Below are 20,007 nucleotides of genomic sequence, written 5' to 3'. Positions count from 1 at the left end.
CTTCCCTGAATCCAGAAATGCACGGAAGGGGCTGTGTGCTGTTGAGTGCTCCAAGCTGGGAGCCACACCAGGCGAACCCTTCTTTCCCGAGGGCAAGTACCGCTCTCAGGACACAGGACACCCACCATCAAGGGGGGTGAGAAGCAAACCAGCTGAGACCCTTTCTGAATAATTCCCGCGGGGCCCTTTACATCTCCCAGTCCACGAAGTGTCCGTGCGTTGAGGCTGTCTCAGAGCAGCCGGCAGTGCAGAGGCCGTCGAGGGGGAAGAGGCCTCGACAGATGCTTGGCCGGCCAGCGTGTCCCAGGCTGCCCCACTGCCCTTCCCTGGGCCTCTGCACGTCTGCAGCAAGCCAGACACCTTCGACTGCAGCCTCACCCGTGTGCCCTAACCCCGTCCCCCAGCGGAGATGCTGTCTGTCCGGCACCTGCCAGGGGCTGGGAGCGCCAAGGCTGACACTGGCACACCCCCCGTGGCTTGTGGCACCTGAGACCCCCGACTCCCCGGGCGGATGGCAGGAGTCTTGCAGCGACTGGCCCAGGTGGCCTCCTGGAGCCTCCAGATGGCAGCAGCAGGTCAGGGTGGCAGCAGGGTGTCGTGTCTCCGTCAAACAGAGACCTCAGCAGCTGCTGAGGCGCTGCGGCTGGGGCGGGGGCCGCGGGACCCTGGGAAGGGCCTTGACAACAGGCAGCCACGACGTTTCAGTGGCAGGAAGGGGGCCGCTGTGCCGGGGTCGGGGAGTCACGCAAGGTCAGGGCCGAGGGCTCGGCTAAGGCAGGTGGGCTCAGACAGGTCGTTCAGGTTCTCTTCACAGGTTCTCTGCGGCAGTGAGCAGAGGCCACTGAGGGCATCTACACATAGGAGCCCGGTCAACCCACTCTGGCCCCCTCCCCTGCTGACTGCCCAAGGGGGCCTGCAGGTGGAACTGGCCCTTGTGGCTTCTGGTGCCCAGCTGCCTGGGTTCAATCTCAAGCTGGGGTCAGCTCGCCGCCCGCAGGCTCCGGTACTAAGCGGTGAGCTCACTTCACGGGACTGTGGCGGGGGGGCACCTAGAGGGGCTGCGCTGCAGCCGGGGCTTGTCACTGCTGCCTCTGGCTAGCAAGTTTCATGATGGCTGTCCTCATATGCCCCAGAGAGGCAGACGGATGTTCCCAAGGACACAGTGAGCCTGGAAGCTTCCTCACTCAGCCTGTGGCCCACCCACAGCAAGATTCAGGAAGGAGAGGACCTGAGCCTAAGCCTCGTCTTTGGGGCAGGGCTTGGCGTGTCTGCTCTGCCTCTGGTCTGAAATACTGCTGCGTGTGTGCAGCTAGGTCCACGAGCGGCGTGGCGAGTTGGGTCTTTTCTTCTGGGTTGTGGGCGTTGTTGGGGCTTCTGTCCAGAGAAGGCGGCCACCAGAGCCTTGCTTGAGGCCGGGCCCGTCACCTGGACGTGCCGCCCCCCGTCACCGAAGGTCTTGTTTTCTCCTGCTCACTTGTCAGGATCTCAGTAGATATGCCTGGCCTGTGCCAAGTGACATGCCTTTGCCAACCATGGGAGGAGGTGCAGGGTGAGGGCAGAGTGCCAGGGGGGAGATGCCCCCCATCAGCAGGGTCCCTGCACCCTGAAGCTGCAGATACCTGGACCTTAATAAGACAGCTGAAGTGCATCTCCCACCTGTCTGAATTAAGCAAACCAGTTTAGGAGAAAAACCACATCCTGTCATTTCTCCAAGGCTCCTATAGGCTGCACTGCACTGGGGGTGGGAGAAAACCCACAGCTTTAAGGGCTTCAGGAGCTTGTAGAGGAGTGTTTAGGAATTCTTTGTGGCCTTGGGGAGCCACACCCCCCAAAGGCCAGGCTTAAGAGGACACAGAGGCTGTCACCGTGTGTGTATGGGTCCAGACTGTGCACCCTGACTGTCTGGGCGTGAGCCCCGGCTGGAGGGCCTTCAGTCCTAGCGGCTGCACGTCATCTGGGAGACGACGGTGGTGCTGGCCGCACAAAAGGCTGTGGAGAGAGCGTGAAGGCAGGCTCAGCTTTCGGAGAGCACCCAGCACGTATGAAGGGCTGTGCTAGCCTGTTTCTTATCATTGCTTGCCAACCTCCCCCCCCCCCCACCACATACATCTCCTGGTCACGCTGGGGGTCCTTGAAGATGTCTCCTCCATTCACCGCAGAGTCTGTACCCAAGGGTCCCCCTCGGAGGCAAGGCCTGTCCCTGCTCAGAGGGCTCTGAGGTGGGGGCTGGGTGGGGCTGGGGGAGGTGAGTGGGCCCGGCCTCCCCTCAAAACAGTTGCACAGTCAGTGTGGGGTGACAGAACCCAAGGGCGGCTCTCCTGACTCCACCAGTCGTGAGGCCAAGACCAGCGAGTCCCAGCCCCTCCGCCCTGGACTCAGCTTCTCAGGGAGAGCATCCAAGTTCTTGTACGCCACAAATCTACTAACCTCGCATGGAGCCCAGAACTAGGGCCACGGGCGCTTGGGCAGAAGGCCTGAGGGCCCAGCTCAAGGCCCCGTCGGAGTCTCCCCCGAACAGAGCCGGATCCCTAAGGGACCTAGGCTGCAGGCGCACGCATCGGGGAGGCCGGGCTCAGGAACCTGGCAGGACCGTGGCCCAGCACCAGCCCTCTGCCGCCCCCTGCCGCCCCCCAACAGCCCTGCAGGCCCGTCCTGAGGGCCGCCTCTCACTTCAGCTGCTGTCACCCGGGACAAAGCCAGGCTGGGGGCACAGCCTTCACAGGAACCTGGAGGTTCCCCCCTCAACTAATACCCACCTGCTTCCAATTTCAAGCTCTGAAGCTAAGGGTGAAGGCCCCACACCCACAGAGAAACAGCTCCTCGGGTCAGAGAAGCCCTAGGAACGGCACCTGGTGGCTGTGGAGCACTCCGTGCTGTGCAGGTCCCAGCACAGCAGGAAGGTCTGGCTGTCTCCAGGACACGGGCTTGGGTCTGGCTCCCGAGCAAGGCACACCCCGACGCTGCTTCCAGAGGGCAGTCTAGGAGGGGCTCTGGGGGAAGGAAGCCGCAGGGAGGGTCCCCATCAGCACAGTGCAGACCTCTGCCAGGTAAATGGTGGTCCCTAATCCCGCTCTCCCCATCTTCCAAAGACTGAAGCTGGGAAGCAGGTGTGGGAGCCTCAGTAACATTGAAGAATCCCAAAGACTAAGCCCCTATTTTTCTCTCTCCCGGCCAATCCAACCAGGGAAACCTCTGCCAGCACCAGGAGCAGGCGGTGCGGGGTTGGGCATCTTGGGCAGTGGCCAGGGCCTTGCTGGCCGAGTGCTCGGTTCCCAGGAACACCTCCTGGTTCCTGCTCAGCGGCCTCTGCCTTGCTCTCTGGGCCCTGCTCCGCCTTGATGCAGTAAGACCCTCTAAGTTGCTCACTCCTGCTCCTTGAAGTTTCTTGGAAGGTGGGGGTGGAGGGTGGAAATTTAGAGTGCAGGAAACAGGCCAAAGCCATGTCCACCGCAAGCTCAACTAGACCATCTCGAGCGTGACAAAGCTGGGAGGTCTGTGCCCAGCAGACCCTGGCCTCACTGGCACCCACAGAGGCATGTGGTTAAGTCCAGCAGTCACAGACACGTTACTGCCTTTGTCCTTGCTATCCACGGGGAAAAGGGAGCTTCGTGAAGAACCTGGAGCCCCGCACCACCAGGGCCACAGGGCTCGTGTCCCATCGATACTGGGAGCGAGGTCGTCCTGCTCGACCCCAGCCCCTGCGTCGGGGCTGGGGCAGAGCGATGCAGTGGGCTCCCAGCCCTAGGCATGTGCTCAGAGCTCTCGCTTAGAGCAGGCACAGGCCCAGGAGGCTCACCCCACCGGGGTTCCTGGGGCTGCCACGTGCTGGCTCTCTCACACGAGACGGGATGCGCACCACCCGCTCTGAGACCAGAAGCCTCGGTGGGCCCCGGCCAGAGGGCACCAAGCAGGGTCCCAGGAGCCTGCAGCCTCACCAGGGCTGGACCAGGGCAGGACACGCAGCTCGCCACGCGGGGTCTCCCAGCCCGGACTCTCTGGGCCTACAGCTGGCCCTCTCTGGTCTCGCCTATTCCAAGCTGTAGTCACGATTTTCAGACGATCTGAATTTCTGACTGTGCTGAGCCCTGGTTACGGCGCTCACTTTGTCTACTTGTAGTCAGCGGGGGCCACTCGTCGCTGTGGCGCGTGGGGCTCTTGTCCCAGCGGCTGCTCCTGCCGAGGCGCGCAGCTCTGGGTGTGCGGGCTCGGTAGTTGCGGTGCACAGGCTTAGCCGCTCTGAGGCATCTGGAATCTTCCCAGACCAGGGATCGAACTCGTGTGCCCTCACTGGCTGGCAGATTCTTCTCCACTGTACCACCAGGAAAGTCTGTCATTCTATAAACCACTGAGTATAAAGAGTTGCTTTTATAAAAACTAGACAGAACTGCTTATAAAGTTGCTGTTAAATTTGGTATGGGTGAAACTTATAGAAGACTGCAGAAAAAGTATTTGAATTCTGAAAGTCAAATTCCTTCACACGAGGTCTCAATTCTTTATCCATTTTAATGGAAGCCCAAACTGAAAATCGTAGATAATGCATGGCGATCACTGTGGAGAAAAGCCCTTGCCCCCAGGCTGTGATTTCCTCAGTTTTAGTCTCTTAAGTGGATGAACACAGGACTTAGGGAACAGGAAGCGTCCCTTTTTCACCCGCTGACGTTCTGATAAACTATCCAACCCCCAGTCCTTGGCCTGCACACGAGGGGCCTCCCGTGTGTGTTCGTGCTGGGATCACGGGCAGAAAGGAGCCGCTGCTTGAGCCCCCGCCGTGTCCCCGACATTCAGCTTGTAGGAGCTGCATTTGCTTCCAGGGAGACTGTGTCTTGGGCATTTATTTTCCATAGAGCAAATAACCATGTTCCCTGAGAAAAGCCATTAACTTTCTCCTGTGTTCCAGTTCAAGGAAAACAGAATAGTCCTCTGGCTTCCACTCACCTGAACCAGGCCCACGACCTCGCAATCGCACTCCTCCATCCAACTCAGTGAGTCCTCCTGAAAACAAGAGCACAGCGCGCCCCTCCTCCTAGTGCAAGTAGCCCAGGACAGAAGAGCAGGCTGGGCCACCGTCTGCAGGCTCCACGCCCCCGGCAAGAAGGTTAAACGCCTGCGTGAGCAGTCTTGAAACACGGCAGAGTACACACCGATTTGGAAGAAGTGAAACGCACACATTACACGTGGACTCTATGTTTTGGAACTGGATTTACAGTGGTGTGACTTCACACGAGGTCTTGTCCAGGGAGCTTCTCAGGGACTGCCCTGAGGAGCAGAGGGGCTCTCAGGAGCCATGTGCTGGACGGGAGGGTGGAGGGCGGGAGCCATCCCCCTGGTTGCTCAGGGCGGCGCACCAGGCTCCTCACCTCTCCTCAGTGCTTCTCCCCAACAGGTCAAGTCCAGTGGAAGGGATGTGCTGTCCGCATCTTTCCACCAAGGAAAGGCCTTTCTAACACAGGCCAATGCCCAGCACAGACTGGCACAGTGACTGAACGGCAACGGGCACGGACCCTTGCTGTGCATTCTGCCCCCCCGTTACAGGACACGGTTATCTGTGGTCCATTCCAGTCTGTCACAAGCTGGGAAACCCTGAAAGGACTTAGCCTGGAACAGCACCCACGGGCAGTGAACTCCAACCAAGGCGGGTTCCAGCCGCAAGGGGGTGTAAATGGAATGCTGCATTATCCATCAAGATCACAGCAAGACAGAGAGGCAGGGGCCTGTGACAAGAGTTCAACCAGAGGTGGAGAGAAGCCAGGCTTCACCCAGTGCAGGAGGCACCCACTCTGTTCACAGGCTTACCCCCGTCCAGGCACCCAAAGGCCGTGCTCCTTTCTATGGTGGATGTGCTAGCAAACTAAGTGTGTCGCACGTCACACCTCTGCCAAAGCACCCCAAACCTCATCAGCGCCTCTGCCTCCTGTCGCTAGCTTGTGGTCACACCTCTGCCAAAGCACCCCAAACTTCACCAGCGCCTCTGCCTCCTGTCGCTAGCGCTCACAGGCACCAAGCAGCAGGCTTCCGTCAACCCCAAGCACAGGCGGCATCTCCGGCTTCAGGTTCACTCTGAGGGTGAGCAAGCCCCTACGCCCAGGGCGCTGGAATGAAGAGTAGAGAGGCAGACCTTCCTCACAGACCGCCCAAACCTGTCTTCCTCCAGGGCAGTCTACACACAGGCAGGTCCACCGTGCTGCACGAGCAGCCCCGGCCGCCAGAGGCGGCGGCGCACCAGGCTCTCCGTCCACAGGCCCTCCCAGCTCAGACGCCAGTCTCACTCAGCACTCGGCCCTCTTCCTCCTCATTCGGCTGCAGACCAGAGACAGGAAGCTGTCAGTTCGCTTGTGTGACTGTCTTTGCAGCCTCAGAGCTCACACATGACTGCCAGCATCGTGGTGCGTCCCTAAGAGGGGTGACCAGGAGGTCTGCATCTTCACGCTGCACAGCCACGCGGGCAAGAGGTGGTGCGGGGAGGGCTGAAGACGCAGCAGGCCGGGTTCCTCACCAGCAGCTATCAGTGAGCCCGCGACACGCCCCCAACTGCAGCACCACCGTGTACGAAAGGCCGGTGGTCTCACCCGGGGAGGGACAGCTCACACACACTCCTGCCCCCCATCCCCGAGGGGCAAAGAATCTCTAGCACCAAGGATGCTACTGTCAGGGATCATGTACAGCCCTCCAGGTGAAGAAGAAAAGCTGGCAGGGCAGGAGCGGGGCAGCCCAGACGGGCAGAGAAGATCTCCACAGGCAAGGCTCTATTCCAGGAGCAGTGTGGCCTTAAGCTTCCTTTCTCTGTGGAACTGGGACAGTCAGCATCCTGCACCAACGCCAGGGGCTCTAAGGATCTGGACACTTACAAAGGCCAAGACCAGCAGACTGGTGCAACACTGTAGATCAACTACATGCGAATTAAACAAAAAGGCCCAAACTGCTCTACCGCCAGGCCGTGCCCCGGACAGTCTCCTCCACTGGCCCCACAGACCCATAAGGTAAGGAGAAATATGGCGACAACTCTGGGAAAACTGCAGACGCTTCAGTCATTCTTAAAAGAGATTTAATTATCTGAATTGCATAAAAGGGAGTAGTACACATGTAAATCTCTGCTACATCACAGACTGCTGTTGCTGTTTTTGTTGTTTTATTAAAGACCGATGTTTCTACCCATCTTCCGGTTTATGGCTATAGAATGTGGGGAAAGCGGGTATTAGCAACAGGACAGGAAAAGCAAGTCAGAGTCTGTTCACCAGAACGTCTTCTCCACTGCGGGTCCTCTGAGAAGAAAAGGTGTGCAAAGGTTGGGACCCACCTACGATCGTGTGCAAAGGTTGGGACCCACCTACGATCGGGAACAGCAGCGAGTCAGAGACAGGAAGGCCAGTGGGAGGGGAGCCTGGCTGCTCACAAGTGCTCCTTGGACCCACCTTCTCCTAGGCCTCCGTGAGGATGCACTCTCCTGACTCTGCCTTCTGAGTTCCTAACCCGAAACCAAACTTCCTGTCAATTTAAATATAATAAAGACATCATTCCCCCAAGGAGGGCTCATCTGAGGATTGGAATTGACACAGGGACAGAATGATTTGCCAACATTCTGAGAAAGCTTATTTAAAAACAGGATGGCTTTCAAGACAGGTTCTGGTGCGTGAAGACAGGAGGAAGGGGGGTCTTTGTTAATGGGGACTGGAGGCATGTGGCCCACCAGACAGAGCAGGATACAGAAGAATCCCTAATATCTGTAGGCTACCACCAGCTGCCGCTGTCGCCTGGCTGGGCAGAGGCAAAAGCAAGCCCTCCTCGGGTTCTTCACGGCCCACAGGCAGGGGCAGAAGCAGCTGTAGGCTGATGGCTCTGAATAACCAGCAGGTAGTGTTATGTTAGGACCAAGGATTTATTCCACATTATAAACCGCAACACTTGATACAAGCTTCCAAATGAGCAGGCGGGGGGTTGGGGGGTGGGGAGCCAGCACAGCTGTGACAGGTGCTTAGGGAGCAGCCTCTTCTGTCACCAGTTCACCAGTGACCCCAGAAGCCAGACGTCCGTGTTCTGACATCCGCCAGATGCTAAAGCACCACACACCGTTTGGAAGTTGGTTTGGTTTTAATTCCAGCCACTGAAACCAACATGGAAGTTATTGCTTAGATAAATAAACCTAGTCTACCAGGGAAAACAAAAGTGGATAAAGAAAACAAACAAAAACCTCAAAAGTGAAAAACTTAAGCTCCCCAATATGGTAACAGAGTAAACGAGAGAGAAATTCCTCAAATGAGGATTTACTGGGCCCTTCTGGGCACTGAAACCGAGTTGGACTCAGCCGGTAAACCCCAGGAAGAGGTAAGATTTTAATGCTGTACATGAAAAGGTGCAAGCGCCAATCCTTCCAAACTGGTGGGAACCCCTGCAAAAACAGTCAGCGTTTCAAACCTCAACAACCACAAACAGCTCTTAAGGAAAAAAATACAAAAAGTGTCAAAAAATTTTTGTCGTTTTTTTCTTTTTTTCAAAGAGTTCTGGAAAAATGATCCCGTAAGGAATAGAAATAGCACCGTTCACAGGCTGGTTTGAACGCCAGTCCTGCAGCTTTGCTGAGAAACTGGGAGTCCCCGGGCCGAGCCCTGACTGAGGAGGGCTCTGCGGGTTTTATCTCCGGCCCGGCACGTCCGTCTCCGCACAGCGCACGCACACGTAGTCCTCCTCCTCGGCCGTCTCGGGAGAGACACCAACACAGACCTGATGGAACCACCGACTGCAGCTGCCATCACACTGGACCCAGTCCACCTGGTTACAGAGAGCAGGGAGACGGGGTTTTCAGGGGAGAAGAGGCCCGGCAGCCAGGGCAGCCACTGCCCCTCACGGGACCTCCAGCACGGCAGCCCAGGCGAGCAGGCTGAGCTGTTCTCCACGCGGTGGCTGCGCGGGGCGAGGACAGGCCGCCCCGTGACAAGTAAGCAAAGGGACGACAGCAGCACCCCCCCACCTTCTGAGTGCCGGGTGGCGAGAGCCGGAGGAGCAGGAAAGGAAAGGGCAGAGGAAGAGTTTCTTCGAGAAAAGGGAGGAGACCCAGGAGCGCTGTGAGAGCAGAGACACCAGTAGGGGAGGGTGAGCAATCCACTCAGATGGGCTCAAGGCAGGTAAGCAGGAGAGAGACCCGGCCGGGCGAGCTGGCGCTCGCAGGGTTCTGAGTTAAGGGAACGCACGTCCTCCATGGCCCAAACCTCACTGACCTCATCTCCTTCTGGCTGCAGGCAGCTCACGGCCGGGCAGATGGCGTCCTCGTCCTCAGAGTCCTCCTGCTCCGAGGAGGACGAGTCTGAGGGCAGGGACTGCGTGTCGGCAGAGGGGGCCAACTCATAGCTACACTCTCTCTCTAACTTGAGACTGTCCGTGTCCTTGGGGTGGCTCAGTTTGATTCTCTTCTTTTTGGGGGCCCGCATTTTGGTGATTCGATCCCACCGCTCACTGGAGAGGCCTTCTCTTTCCAGGCGTCTCTTCAGCTTGCTCTCGAGGCTGCTGGCTCCATCTCGCTTCCCTCGGCAGCCGTCACTCTGGGTGGAAGACGGCAAGCCCAGTTTAGCACGCGGTTTGCCTCTCACTAAAGCTGCCGTGTCAACACCCACAGGCGTGAGCAACAGGTGCGCCCCATGAAACCAAGACAGGCTGCCCCCGCTCCCAGCCCCGCCCACCCCACCCCACAGGACCACCTAACTTCGCCGTTCAGCCCATCAAACACTGGAGAACAAAAGTGTCACCAATGTGAACTGTCTCACATCAGCCCAGCAGTGCCGGGAGGTGGGAGATGCCAAACACACGAGCAAATGCCTGACGTCCACAGAGCTCCGTGGGAGGTGCTGACCCACAGACGGCTCAGAAACCAGGCCGATACCGTCCTTTGTAAAGGACATCTCCTCCCCTTAGAGGAAAAAGGTGCTTTTAACTGAGCACAGTTGGTAATGTGCTGCACTATTTGGTATTGCAACGATAAAATCAATCCTAAATGCCAGTGTCTACCCTTATGCTGTCTTCCTACTCCGACTATATCCTCAGGGGTCAGCGATTTCGTTAACAGGATGCAGGAGCAGCAGCATCTTACGCTGCTGAGAAACAGGACCTTAGTACTTTAAGTTAGCACTTGAAATAGGCCCCCTTGGGACTTCCTGGGAGCTCCAGAAGTTAGGACTCCCCACTTCTACTTCAGGGGGCACAGGTTTGAATCCTGGTCAAGGAATTAAGATCCTGTGGTGCAGCCAAAAAGAACGAAACACAACAACAACGTGCCCTCCTGGTCTAGTCACCTGGTCCTGACAGCTGTCAGGTTCAGTTTAGAAGAGTTACAGCATTTGTTACACGCTGACTCTAAGAATGAAAGCCTCTCCAGCTGTAATTACATCTTCATCTAACAGGATTTCTCTTATACAAGAATAATCCTGTTTCTAGCTATTATCACATGGAAATGATGAGAACCACCTTATGAAAAAGAAAAACTTTTCGCATAGTGGTTTAAAAACCAGTATCAGAATCCAGGTTGCGAGCCCAGCTGTCGTCTGCATCCTTTCCTGGATCAAAGACAGCGTCTCATCCCTGTGTTATCGAGATGGGGTGAGCCGAACCCCAATGCCCACCTTCTCACTGCCGGGTCTCACTGGAGAGCTGTGGTCAGCCTGCTGCGCAGGGCTCGGCTTTGCAAGTAACGTCTGGTAGAGTTCCTGAATTTCAGGAAGGGACACCTGGAGCAGCTGGGCCTCCATCAGCAGCTCATTCACTTCTGGGCTGATACCTGTCAAGACCAGAGCAGATCACGGGGACACTCCTTGTGACATGAGAAGAGGAGGACCACCCACCTGACTGCCACCCGCCCCACGTAAAATGAAGCCACTTCATGTGCCCAGAGCCACAGCCTAACAGGCCCAAATGAGACTGAGTCTACCGCTGATGCAGGAGAGATACCTCTGCCTGGACAGCTATCACAGGGCCCGGCATTCTGCACAGGCCAGGGCTCCAGGTAGAACTCCTGGGGGACAATCACCCTCAGGAGGGACAGAAGAGAAGCAGGGTCTCGAAGAGCCCCCTCAAGTCTCCTGAGTAATGAAGCAACAAGTGAACCTGTGACTGAGCATCTGACCATACCACTTGCTGTTTAACTATCAGCTGACATGGGCTGAACCCATTCCTCCCTGAAAGCAGTGGATATAAAGCTTTCCTTTCTATTTCTTTTGCACTTATAAGCCTTTAAATAGGATTCTCCCCCAACCTTTCAAGTACACAGTAACACATATCCCACATGTAAGAATAAAGTCATTTTTTAACAGTTCTGGATTATTTACAACAAAAAACCACTGCAATATCACTTGTTACTATTCAAGCCCTCAAAATAACAACAACAATGATCATGATGATGATAATCAATACAGACCATGGAGGGGGATACAGCTCCGACCAGTGGAGAAAGGAGAGTGTAAATAGGAGGTTCTGTTGTCCCAGTCGTCGGGCAAGGAGAAGGACGTGGGGCCAGGAGGCTGAGATATCTGATGGAAGGAAAACATCTCACAGTAAGGCTCTTCCAGGACTAAGACTACCACCAGCCTAACAGAAGTAGCTTGGGTTATCAGGCAGCATATAGCAGAGGACTTGATTTTCCCAAACTGAAACAAGCCTCTGGCATCTCAGATCTGGCCAGCCAACTCCTGTTCACCACGCCTTTGGCCTCCCTGGCTGTGCCTGGACTGACTTCAGAGGTGAAGAGCACTACTGGGCAATAAGTCATTTTCTCTGCATGGACACACAGCCTCTTGAATTCCTGGGGGAGATTTTCACCTGCCTGACACAGACATGCAGCCCTTTGGGTAAACCGAGGAGCTGCCAAACAGCACTCACATTCATGTCCCCACCTTCTTCAGAGCTTATCAGAGGGGCTAGAACAGCAGTCCTTTGACCACAAATGAGCAAACAGCAGTTGTGTCTTTCTCCTTTATTAACACTAGGAAACTCCCAGCATGTCATGTGTAAGGGACACAACTGTCTCCAATGTAGGCTAGGTTGTCTGAATAGCCACAACTCAACTATGAGGCAAAAACTTAAACATATCATTTGCTAAGTGCCAGGCACTGTATTTCAGAAGATGGAAATAAATGGGGCAAAAAAAAAAAAAAAAGAAAGATAACAAATACCACAGAACCAACCCTCTGTCCATATGTCTAACCTGCACTTCACTCAGCCCTTGCAAATCACAGGCCTCTGCTGGTACAGCACCAGGGAGGTGCAGTGATTCTGCTAGAGAGTCTACAACGTTCGGAAGTCATCGGGTGGACCTTGTAAGACTAAATCCTGCATTCCTGACTGTGCTTTCTTATCTTCTGTGGAAGAAGACAGAATCCCACCCCCGCCACCAAAGTCATGGTTACAAGAATCAGGCTTTTGGCAGCAAGACCACAGATGGTATGGAACCCATTGCCTCCCCTCTGAAGCAACATGATACATAAGATGCTTCAAAACTTAATTTTTCCTCAAAAAGCAGCAAGACACAGAAGGAGGCACTCTCCCTTTCTGCTCAGTGAGTTACATGATAGGAAGCAGGAAAAAAAATAGCTACATGAAAAAAAAAAAAAAAAGTATATCTATTAAAAATACCTAGGTTCATACACACAAATGGGGAAATCATATGTATATATGAACAGGTGAAATCTGCTCTACAGACTGACTACTGGGAGCAGAGGAAAGAAACGACGTGGCAGGCACGCAGAGCCCTGCAAGGACACTGGGCGCTGGTAACAGTAGCCCCCAGAGCCACAGAGGCATGGAGGTGAGCACGGTCTGCAGACCAGCAAAGAAGGCTCAGGCTCACCTTGCTGGTCTCTGGCACCTGTCCTGCTGTGGCCTGCCACCTGCCACACAACAGTCCTGAGCCCACTGGGTCCTGCAAGGACTTGAGGTGCCCTGACGAGAGCAGCTGCCGGGCTCTGTGCTGCCAGCTCACGGTCCTCTCGATCATATACCGCAGTGCGTCTCCCTCGGGCAGGCGGACGCGGATGCGCTGCAGGGAGGCCAGCAGGGGCAGAATCTTCTCGAGTGGAGGCTTCTCCGACCTCCGACAGTTGGGACACAGCCAGACTCGGGGGCCCTGTGGAATGCTGGGAGCTGCCACACAGCTGGTGTGGAAAGCATCCCTGCAGAGTTCACACTGGACCATGGGGGCCGCGGGAGCCTTCTGACACACGCAGACTCTCATCTCCACATCGTGCACAGGCGACAGCAGTTTCTCCTCATTGGCTTGTCGGAGAGACTGCAAGGCTTCCATTTCTCGTGCGCGAGCTTCCCCGAGTGCTGCCATCTAGACAAGAGAAGGCAATAAAGGACGATGGCACAGAGACCTCGGCCATCTTCTCAAACTCAAGGGTCGTGGCGGTGAGGAACACTGGGCTCCAGAGCAGGCTCTGGGTGTAACGCCAGTTCTGCCTCACTAAGGCGTGGGGGCGCCTCGGACAACATTCCGCTCACCGTGGTGGGACGCCCACAGGTATAACCCGAGTCGGGAACAGTGCCCGCCTCACAGGGCTGCCGTGACGACCCCATGGCCATGTGACCAGACGCTCTGGCTGCCACTCAGCAAACCACACTGTCAGCAGTTACCTAACACACACCGTTCTTCCAAGCCCAACTTCTCTGCACATGTATCTCTTAGAAAATATCCCTCCCTTGTAAGACTCAGGTTTTTCACTGTCTATGGACACATTTCTGAGCTTTGTATTCAGCTCCACTAACTTTTGTGATCTTCTAGAAAAGTAGTTTAGATGAGAAAGTCTCTAAGATGCCATAGTAACCTGTTTCTCTTACTGCCTTTAACAACAGGCCTTAAGGTGTACTGGACACATGAACCGTACATAATGAAAGTGGATCCCTTGTGAAGAAGTTGAACAGGAACACTTCACCAAGCGTCCCTCAGACACACATGCACAGGGGCATGCTATGAGGCCACTGGGCAGAGACAAAAGCAAGCTGCTTTTCTGCAGGAAGTGGCACGTATACTTGCTATCTTCTTTTCTCTATTAAAACAAGAGCCACATCTCACTTCCGAGATCAGGTAATCTGTATAAGCAACTTGAAAACACAAGCATAATTAGCTTCAGAGTAAAAAGCTGAAGTGACACTGAACATGTTCCTCACCAGTATGTACAAATTATCCACATGTGAGATCTCTACGTGAGTCAGTCCAGGCTTTACAGATTTATTCACCGCTCACCATGAGGTAGAACTGCCTTAAGGGAGACCAATTCAAGCCACCAGCTCTGTAAGAGTAAGCACTATCCCCTCGGCACATAACACATTGACCTTTCACAGCAAACGGCCAGACAACCCAAGTCCTGATACTTCACTGAAGAGAAACACAGAGGAAGCATAGATTTTTAAAACTAGCATTCCCCACCAGAAGCAAAAACTAAAGGCTTACAAGAACCATTTCTTTCCCAACTCTATTTCCAAGTCCTTAAAATGTTAATATGTCATAGCTAAACCATTTCCGATGATGAGATCCACCCCCCAGTCACCAGATGAGGAACCTGAGTCCTAAGGCCAGACTGATGCTTCACTGTTTCTGGATTAGAGGAGAAAAATGTATCAATGAGGGTTTAGGTAAGAAACAAAAAGATCTAGAATAAACCACCTAACAAACCCTTGCTGTATTTAGAAAATCTCTTATTTCTGTAGATGAAAGCAATGTGCAGGCAGTGCATACAGAGCTATGCAGTGACACAGTGATCAACAGGTAACGTGCAGAGCCAGGCGAAGCTCCAGACAGTGCCGTTACAAACACCAACCGTGTTAACAGTGGAAGCAGCATCTTGGAGGCATCGAAATGATAAGCAGGCAGCCACATCTGACTACAATCTGAGGGAAGGGACGAATACGCCAAGGACAGTCCATGTCAAAATACACAGACACTTCAGGGCAATCCCACGTCAATCAAAAGAGCAGTCAGGCCACGATGAAGGGTCAGACTGGAAAGGTGTTCTGGCCCAAGGACAAGTCCCTTTAGTTCAGGTCCAGTGGCAGGTATGTTCCTGCTCCGGGAAGGACAAGGCTTTGTGCTTCAAAACCATCCTAAAAGGGGCTTCATCAACCTACAAAACTTCTGCACATGGAAAGAAATCATCAACAAGATGAAAAGACAACTTACAGAATGGGAGAAGTATTGGCAACTTGTAACCTGATCCAGGGGATTAATACCCCAAATCCGTGAAGAACTTATATAATACAACAGCACAAACACCATCATCCCTACCAAAAACAAAATCCAATTAAAATGGGCAGAAGATCCAGCAGACATTTCTCCAAAGACGACGAACAGATGGCCAACAGGTACATCAAAGACGCCCAATACCACTGACCATCAGGGAAACGCAGATCAAAACCACACTGAGACATCGCCTCACACATATTTTAAAATGACTATCATCGAAAAGACCAGAAATAACAGGTGTCAGCGAGGATGTGGAGAAAAGGGAACCCCGCCCTGCACTAGGAGTGGGAATGTCAACTGTTGCAGCCACTGTGGAAAAACAGTATGAAGGGTCCTCAAAACACTAAAAACAGAACCAGCACACGACCAGCAATTCCATTTCCAAGTAACACATCTACCGGAAACAAAAACACTAACTGGAAAAGATTACCTGTACTCCCATGTCCAAGGCGGCATCATTCTCAACAGCCAAGATAGGAAACAACCTCAGTGCGCCCACTGGTGGATGAAACGAAGCATGGCTGTGTGTGTACAGTGGGCTGTTACCAGCCACAGACAGAGAAAGGGTTCTGCCATTTGCAACAACACGGATGAACTCAAAGCATTACGCCAAGTCAAATAAGCCAGAGAAAAACAAGGACTATATGATCTCACTTACACGTGAAACCTAAAAAAAAAAACAAAAAACAAACAAACCAAAAAACACCCCACAGAAGACTGTGTGGATCACAACAAACTGTGGAAAATTCTTAGACCTGGCAATACCAGACCACCTAACCTGCCTCCTGAGAAATCTGTATGCAGGTCAAGAAGCAACAGTTAGAACTGGACATGGAACAACAGACTGGTTCCAAATTGGCAAAGGAGTACGTCAAGGCTATATATGGTCACCCAGCTTATTTAACTCACATGCAGAGTAGTACACATGCAAAATGCCGGGCTGGATGAAGCACAAGCTGGAATCAAGACTGCCAGGAGAAATATCAATAAGCTCAGATATACAGATGACACCACCCTATGGAAGAAAGTGAAGAAGAACTAAAGAGCCTCTTGATGAAAGTGAAAGAGGAGAGTGAAAAAGTTGGCTTAAAGCTCAACATTCAGAAAACTAAGATCATGGCATGTGGTCCCATTACTTCATGGCAAACAGATGAGGAAACAATGGAAACAGTGAGAGACTTTATTTTCTTTGGCTCCAAAATCACTGCAGATGGTAACTGCAGTCATGAAATTAAGACACTTGCTTCTTGGAAGAAAACCTATGACCAACCTAGACAGCATATTAAAAAGCAGAGACATTACTCTGCCGACAAAGGTCCATCTAGTTAAAGCTATGGTTTTTCCAGTAGTAATGTATGTATCTGAGAGTTGGACTATAAAGAAAGCTGAGCACGGAAAAATTGATGCTTTTGAACTGTGGTATTGAAGAAGACTCTTGAGAGTCCCTTGGACAGCAAAGAGATCCAACCAGTCAATTCTAAAGGAAATCAGTCCTAAATAGTCATTGAAAGGACTGATACTAAAGCTGGAACTCCAATACTCTGGCCACCTGATGTGAAGAACTGACTCACTGGAAAAGACCCTGATGCTGGGAAAGACTGAAGGCGGGAGGAGAAGGGGACGACAGAGGATGAGATGGTTGGATGGACACAACTCAACGGACACGAGTTTAGTAAACTCTGGGAGTTGGTAATGGACAGGGAAGCCTGGTGTGCTCTAGTCCATGGGGTTGCAAAGAGTGGGACACGCCTGAGAGCCTGAACTGGACTGACAGACACAGAGAACCGATGGGCGGTTCCCAGAGGCAACTGGTCCGGGAGATGGGTGCAGGGGGTCAAAGGGCAAAAATAAATCCTGGGGGTGCGACATACAGCGTGGTGACTATAGTCATTAATTCAAAAAGAAACTGTGCTCTCTTCTCTGGGGAATATGTCAGCTGTGTCCAGCTCTTTGCAATGCCATGGATTATAGCTGGCCAGGCTCCTGTATCCATGGAATTTTCCAGGCAAGAATACTGCAGTGTGTTGCCATTTTCTACTCCAGATAGTCATTAATACTATGTTATAGTTTTGAAAGTTGCTAAGAGAGTAGATGTTAAAAGTTCTCATCACAAGAAAAAAAAAAAAAACAAACACCTGTGTGGTGATGGCTATTAACCAGACTCATACAGGGGTCACTGGGTAATATACACACATGCTGAGCCACTCTACTGCACACCTGAGACTAATACTACAGGTCAATTATACCAACTTGGCAAGTTTCTAAAGCATCCAGATCCCATAGCTCTCTTCTTTTGATCTGATACTGTGCTCACCAAACACTGGCTCGATACTGCTTCATCTTCTTGAAGATGACACTCTCTTTGGATCCACAGTGCTTACGCTAAGAGCACATCAGACTCAGGAGTACCCAGTACCCTTTCCAGTGTATGTCCTGTTGTAGACTTAACAGTAAGCTGGCATTGCAGGCCACCTGTTAGCCCTGGACCAAGCTACAGGCTTGGGAAGTGTTTCTGAGTCTGGGAGGCCTCGCAGGCACCTTCCATTCAAAACTTTTACAAATGCCAGTTTTCCTAAAGTTGCTTGGGTAAAACAGAGTACTCTGAAAGTTATTCTCCTACTTGCCTTCCCAATATACCCAATAAAGATGGAAGAGCTAGAAACAGCCCTCCCCCCTGAGAAAAGAGGAGGAGCGCCGGCACGCACAGCTGAAGCAGTCTCTCTGCTTTCCATCAGCGTTCTCTCCAGGTCGCTCAGACTCTCTACACGGGGACTCTTCTTCTTGCCACTTGGCAAGGGATCCTTTAACTTTCTCTGCTTCCTCTTTAATCCCAAAAGGCCAATATCACATCGAGGACACAGCACCTGATGTGGAACAAAGCACAACCATTGTGATTTATCTGGTGTACCACAGAGCATTACCAAGTTCCCAAATAAAAGCCTAAGCAGTGGGAAGGACATGAATTTCTTTATATTTTCTGCATAACATGCAACCCTGATTCCAGAAATCCTACTCTACAGAGGAAGGAAGCAAGGATGAAGGAAATCTCACAAAAAGACAGACTTTTGATTCAGATCCACTCAAACAGTAAGTAAAAAGAAGAAAACTAAAATGCACCGACTCAGTCATAACGTGTGACCAGCATCAGCTTAGAACTACAAGTGTTAACTATAATCATGTTGAGAGGTGGAGATCTTTTATCAAGCTTGGCAAATCCAAGTGGTGAAGCATGGCCAAGGTTAAATGTTCAATTTTAACAGACCAAGGAACTTCAAAGAGGAATATTTCTTCCTTAGTGAATGCTATCCCCAAACATATGCAGAAAACATTCAAAGATTCTTCTAAGTTTCCAGTGAAATTCAGAAGACTCTCCCTGGCTCCCCTCAGAAAATAACTCCTAGAGCATAGATCAGCCAGTGTTCCCCCTCCATAAGGAAGGGGCTGTGAGTGGGCTGAGTGCAAACTTACCTCTAGGAGAGAATAGGACGAGTTCTTAGTCAGGAATGTATTAGCAGCACATTCTTTCCAAACGTGAACTTCAGCTACTAGGGACTCCAGTCTCGGCAGCGAGGGTAGATGCACCGGGATACACCGGCCTCGAGTGACAAGCTCCACCAGCGTGTCCAACACTGGCACACGTCCTCCAGCCTAGTGAGTCAAAGGGAAAAGAACACTTTTGTGGAAGTGCGCAAAGTAGCCCCCATGATCTCAACATACTAAACTCACGAGTGATGTCGACCAAACCTGCCGGCTAGCTGGTGGTGGTGATGGTAAGGCCCCTGGGGATCCCACTCAGTCACCAAGTAAGAGCCTGGTTCGTGCTGGAGCCACAGATACAACTGTGGACTTGGCATACGCTGCCATCCCTTTGTTCAGACTGCTTATACCCTTTCTCAGTTCATCTGTCATTTTGGTTGGTTTGAAAAAAATTCAACAGAAATGTAAACCTATAATAACTCAAAGGACTTCCATACTGACTTAAGAGAACGAAAAGCAGCAAAACAGTATTTCACTCCATTCACTGACAATGAATTAATAGATTATTCAGGAAAACTAAAATGAGTTGAGAAAGAACACTGGCTCTCAAATTTTATTATTAAGAACCATCTGGGAAGCTTGTTTTAAAAACTTCCTGGGCCCTACCCCCAGATTTCTGATTCAGTTCATTAGGGAAGGGTTCATGTGAATTTGTATTCCTAAACTTCCCAGGTGCTGCTGTGGCTGTACTGGGACCACACTCTGAAGCATACAGAGCACTCCCTGTGTGTAAAACACAGCTGGGCGGCATTCTAATATAAGCGATCCACCGAACACAAGGGGTCGCCCTGTCGTTGGTCACATTTCTCTGCTAGTCCTTACATACATGATTCAAGGCCAAGCTATTATTTCAGGAATGGAGCAAAACTTGCTTTTTGTCCTTATCGACAGACTTTGTTGCAGACACAGTACTAAGTAGCACATACATTAAAACAGGTGAAGGGAACCAAACCCACCTGGAAGCATGTCCTTTCCTCTGATTTCATACCTCACCTCTCCCTGACTACTGCCACCAGCCTCACTTTCTGGCTGCTAGCAACCAGGAGTGAAAGCAAGGACCAAGGCTGCAATCACGATGGTTCCAACAATGACAGACAAGAACGTGCATCAGAAATCTCACTGGGGAAGTTTATGTACACAGCAAACACTTCCCATGCTTTTTTCTCTGGCTGGAGTCACTCCTTACGTAACGTTTATCAAACAACGTATCTTCTCTTCCCTATTAATCAGAATAGACGTCCAGATGTTTCAGTGAA

General features: G+C 52.2%; 1 protein-coding gene across 2 annotated transcripts in view; it reads right to left on the bottom strand.

The window, feature by feature from the left end:
• Positions 1-7,025: 7,025 nt before the first annotated feature.
• KDM5B (lysine demethylase 5B) overlaps positions 7,026-20,007 on the bottom strand; it is a 73,998-nt gene continuing 61,016 nt past the window's right edge. Inside the window, exons 18-24 of one of the 2 annotated variants that reach the window (XM_027565844.1) lie at positions 18,683-18,862; positions 17,920-18,078; positions 12,824-13,309; positions 11,396-11,507; positions 10,605-10,759; positions 9,210-9,530; positions 7,026-8,763 (exon numbers count right to left, since the gene is read on the bottom strand). In XM_027565844.1, the coding sequence (XP_027421645.1) occupies positions 8,626-8,763; positions 9,210-9,530; positions 10,605-10,759; positions 11,396-11,507; positions 12,824-13,309; positions 17,920-18,078; positions 18,683-18,862 (1,551 nt within the window). In that variant the 3' untranslated portion in view covers positions 7,026-8,625. The remainder of the gene's footprint in view (positions 8,764-9,209; positions 9,531-10,604; positions 10,760-11,395; positions 11,508-12,823; positions 13,310-17,919; positions 18,079-18,682; positions 18,863-20,007) is intronic. The other variant, XM_027565842.1, reaches the window with a different exon arrangement.

Source organism: Bos indicus x Bos taurus, chromosome 16, assembly GCF_003369695.1.
Source record: "Bos indicus x Bos taurus breed Angus x Brahman F1 hybrid chromosome 16, Bos_hybrid_MaternalHap_v2.0, whole genome shotgun sequence".
Taxonomy (NCBI): domain Eukaryota; kingdom Metazoa; phylum Chordata; class Mammalia; order Artiodactyla; family Bovidae; genus Bos; species Bos indicus x Bos taurus.
The sequence above is the reverse complement of the archived record's forward strand: the minus strand, read 5'-3'. Positions and strand labels throughout refer to the sequence as shown.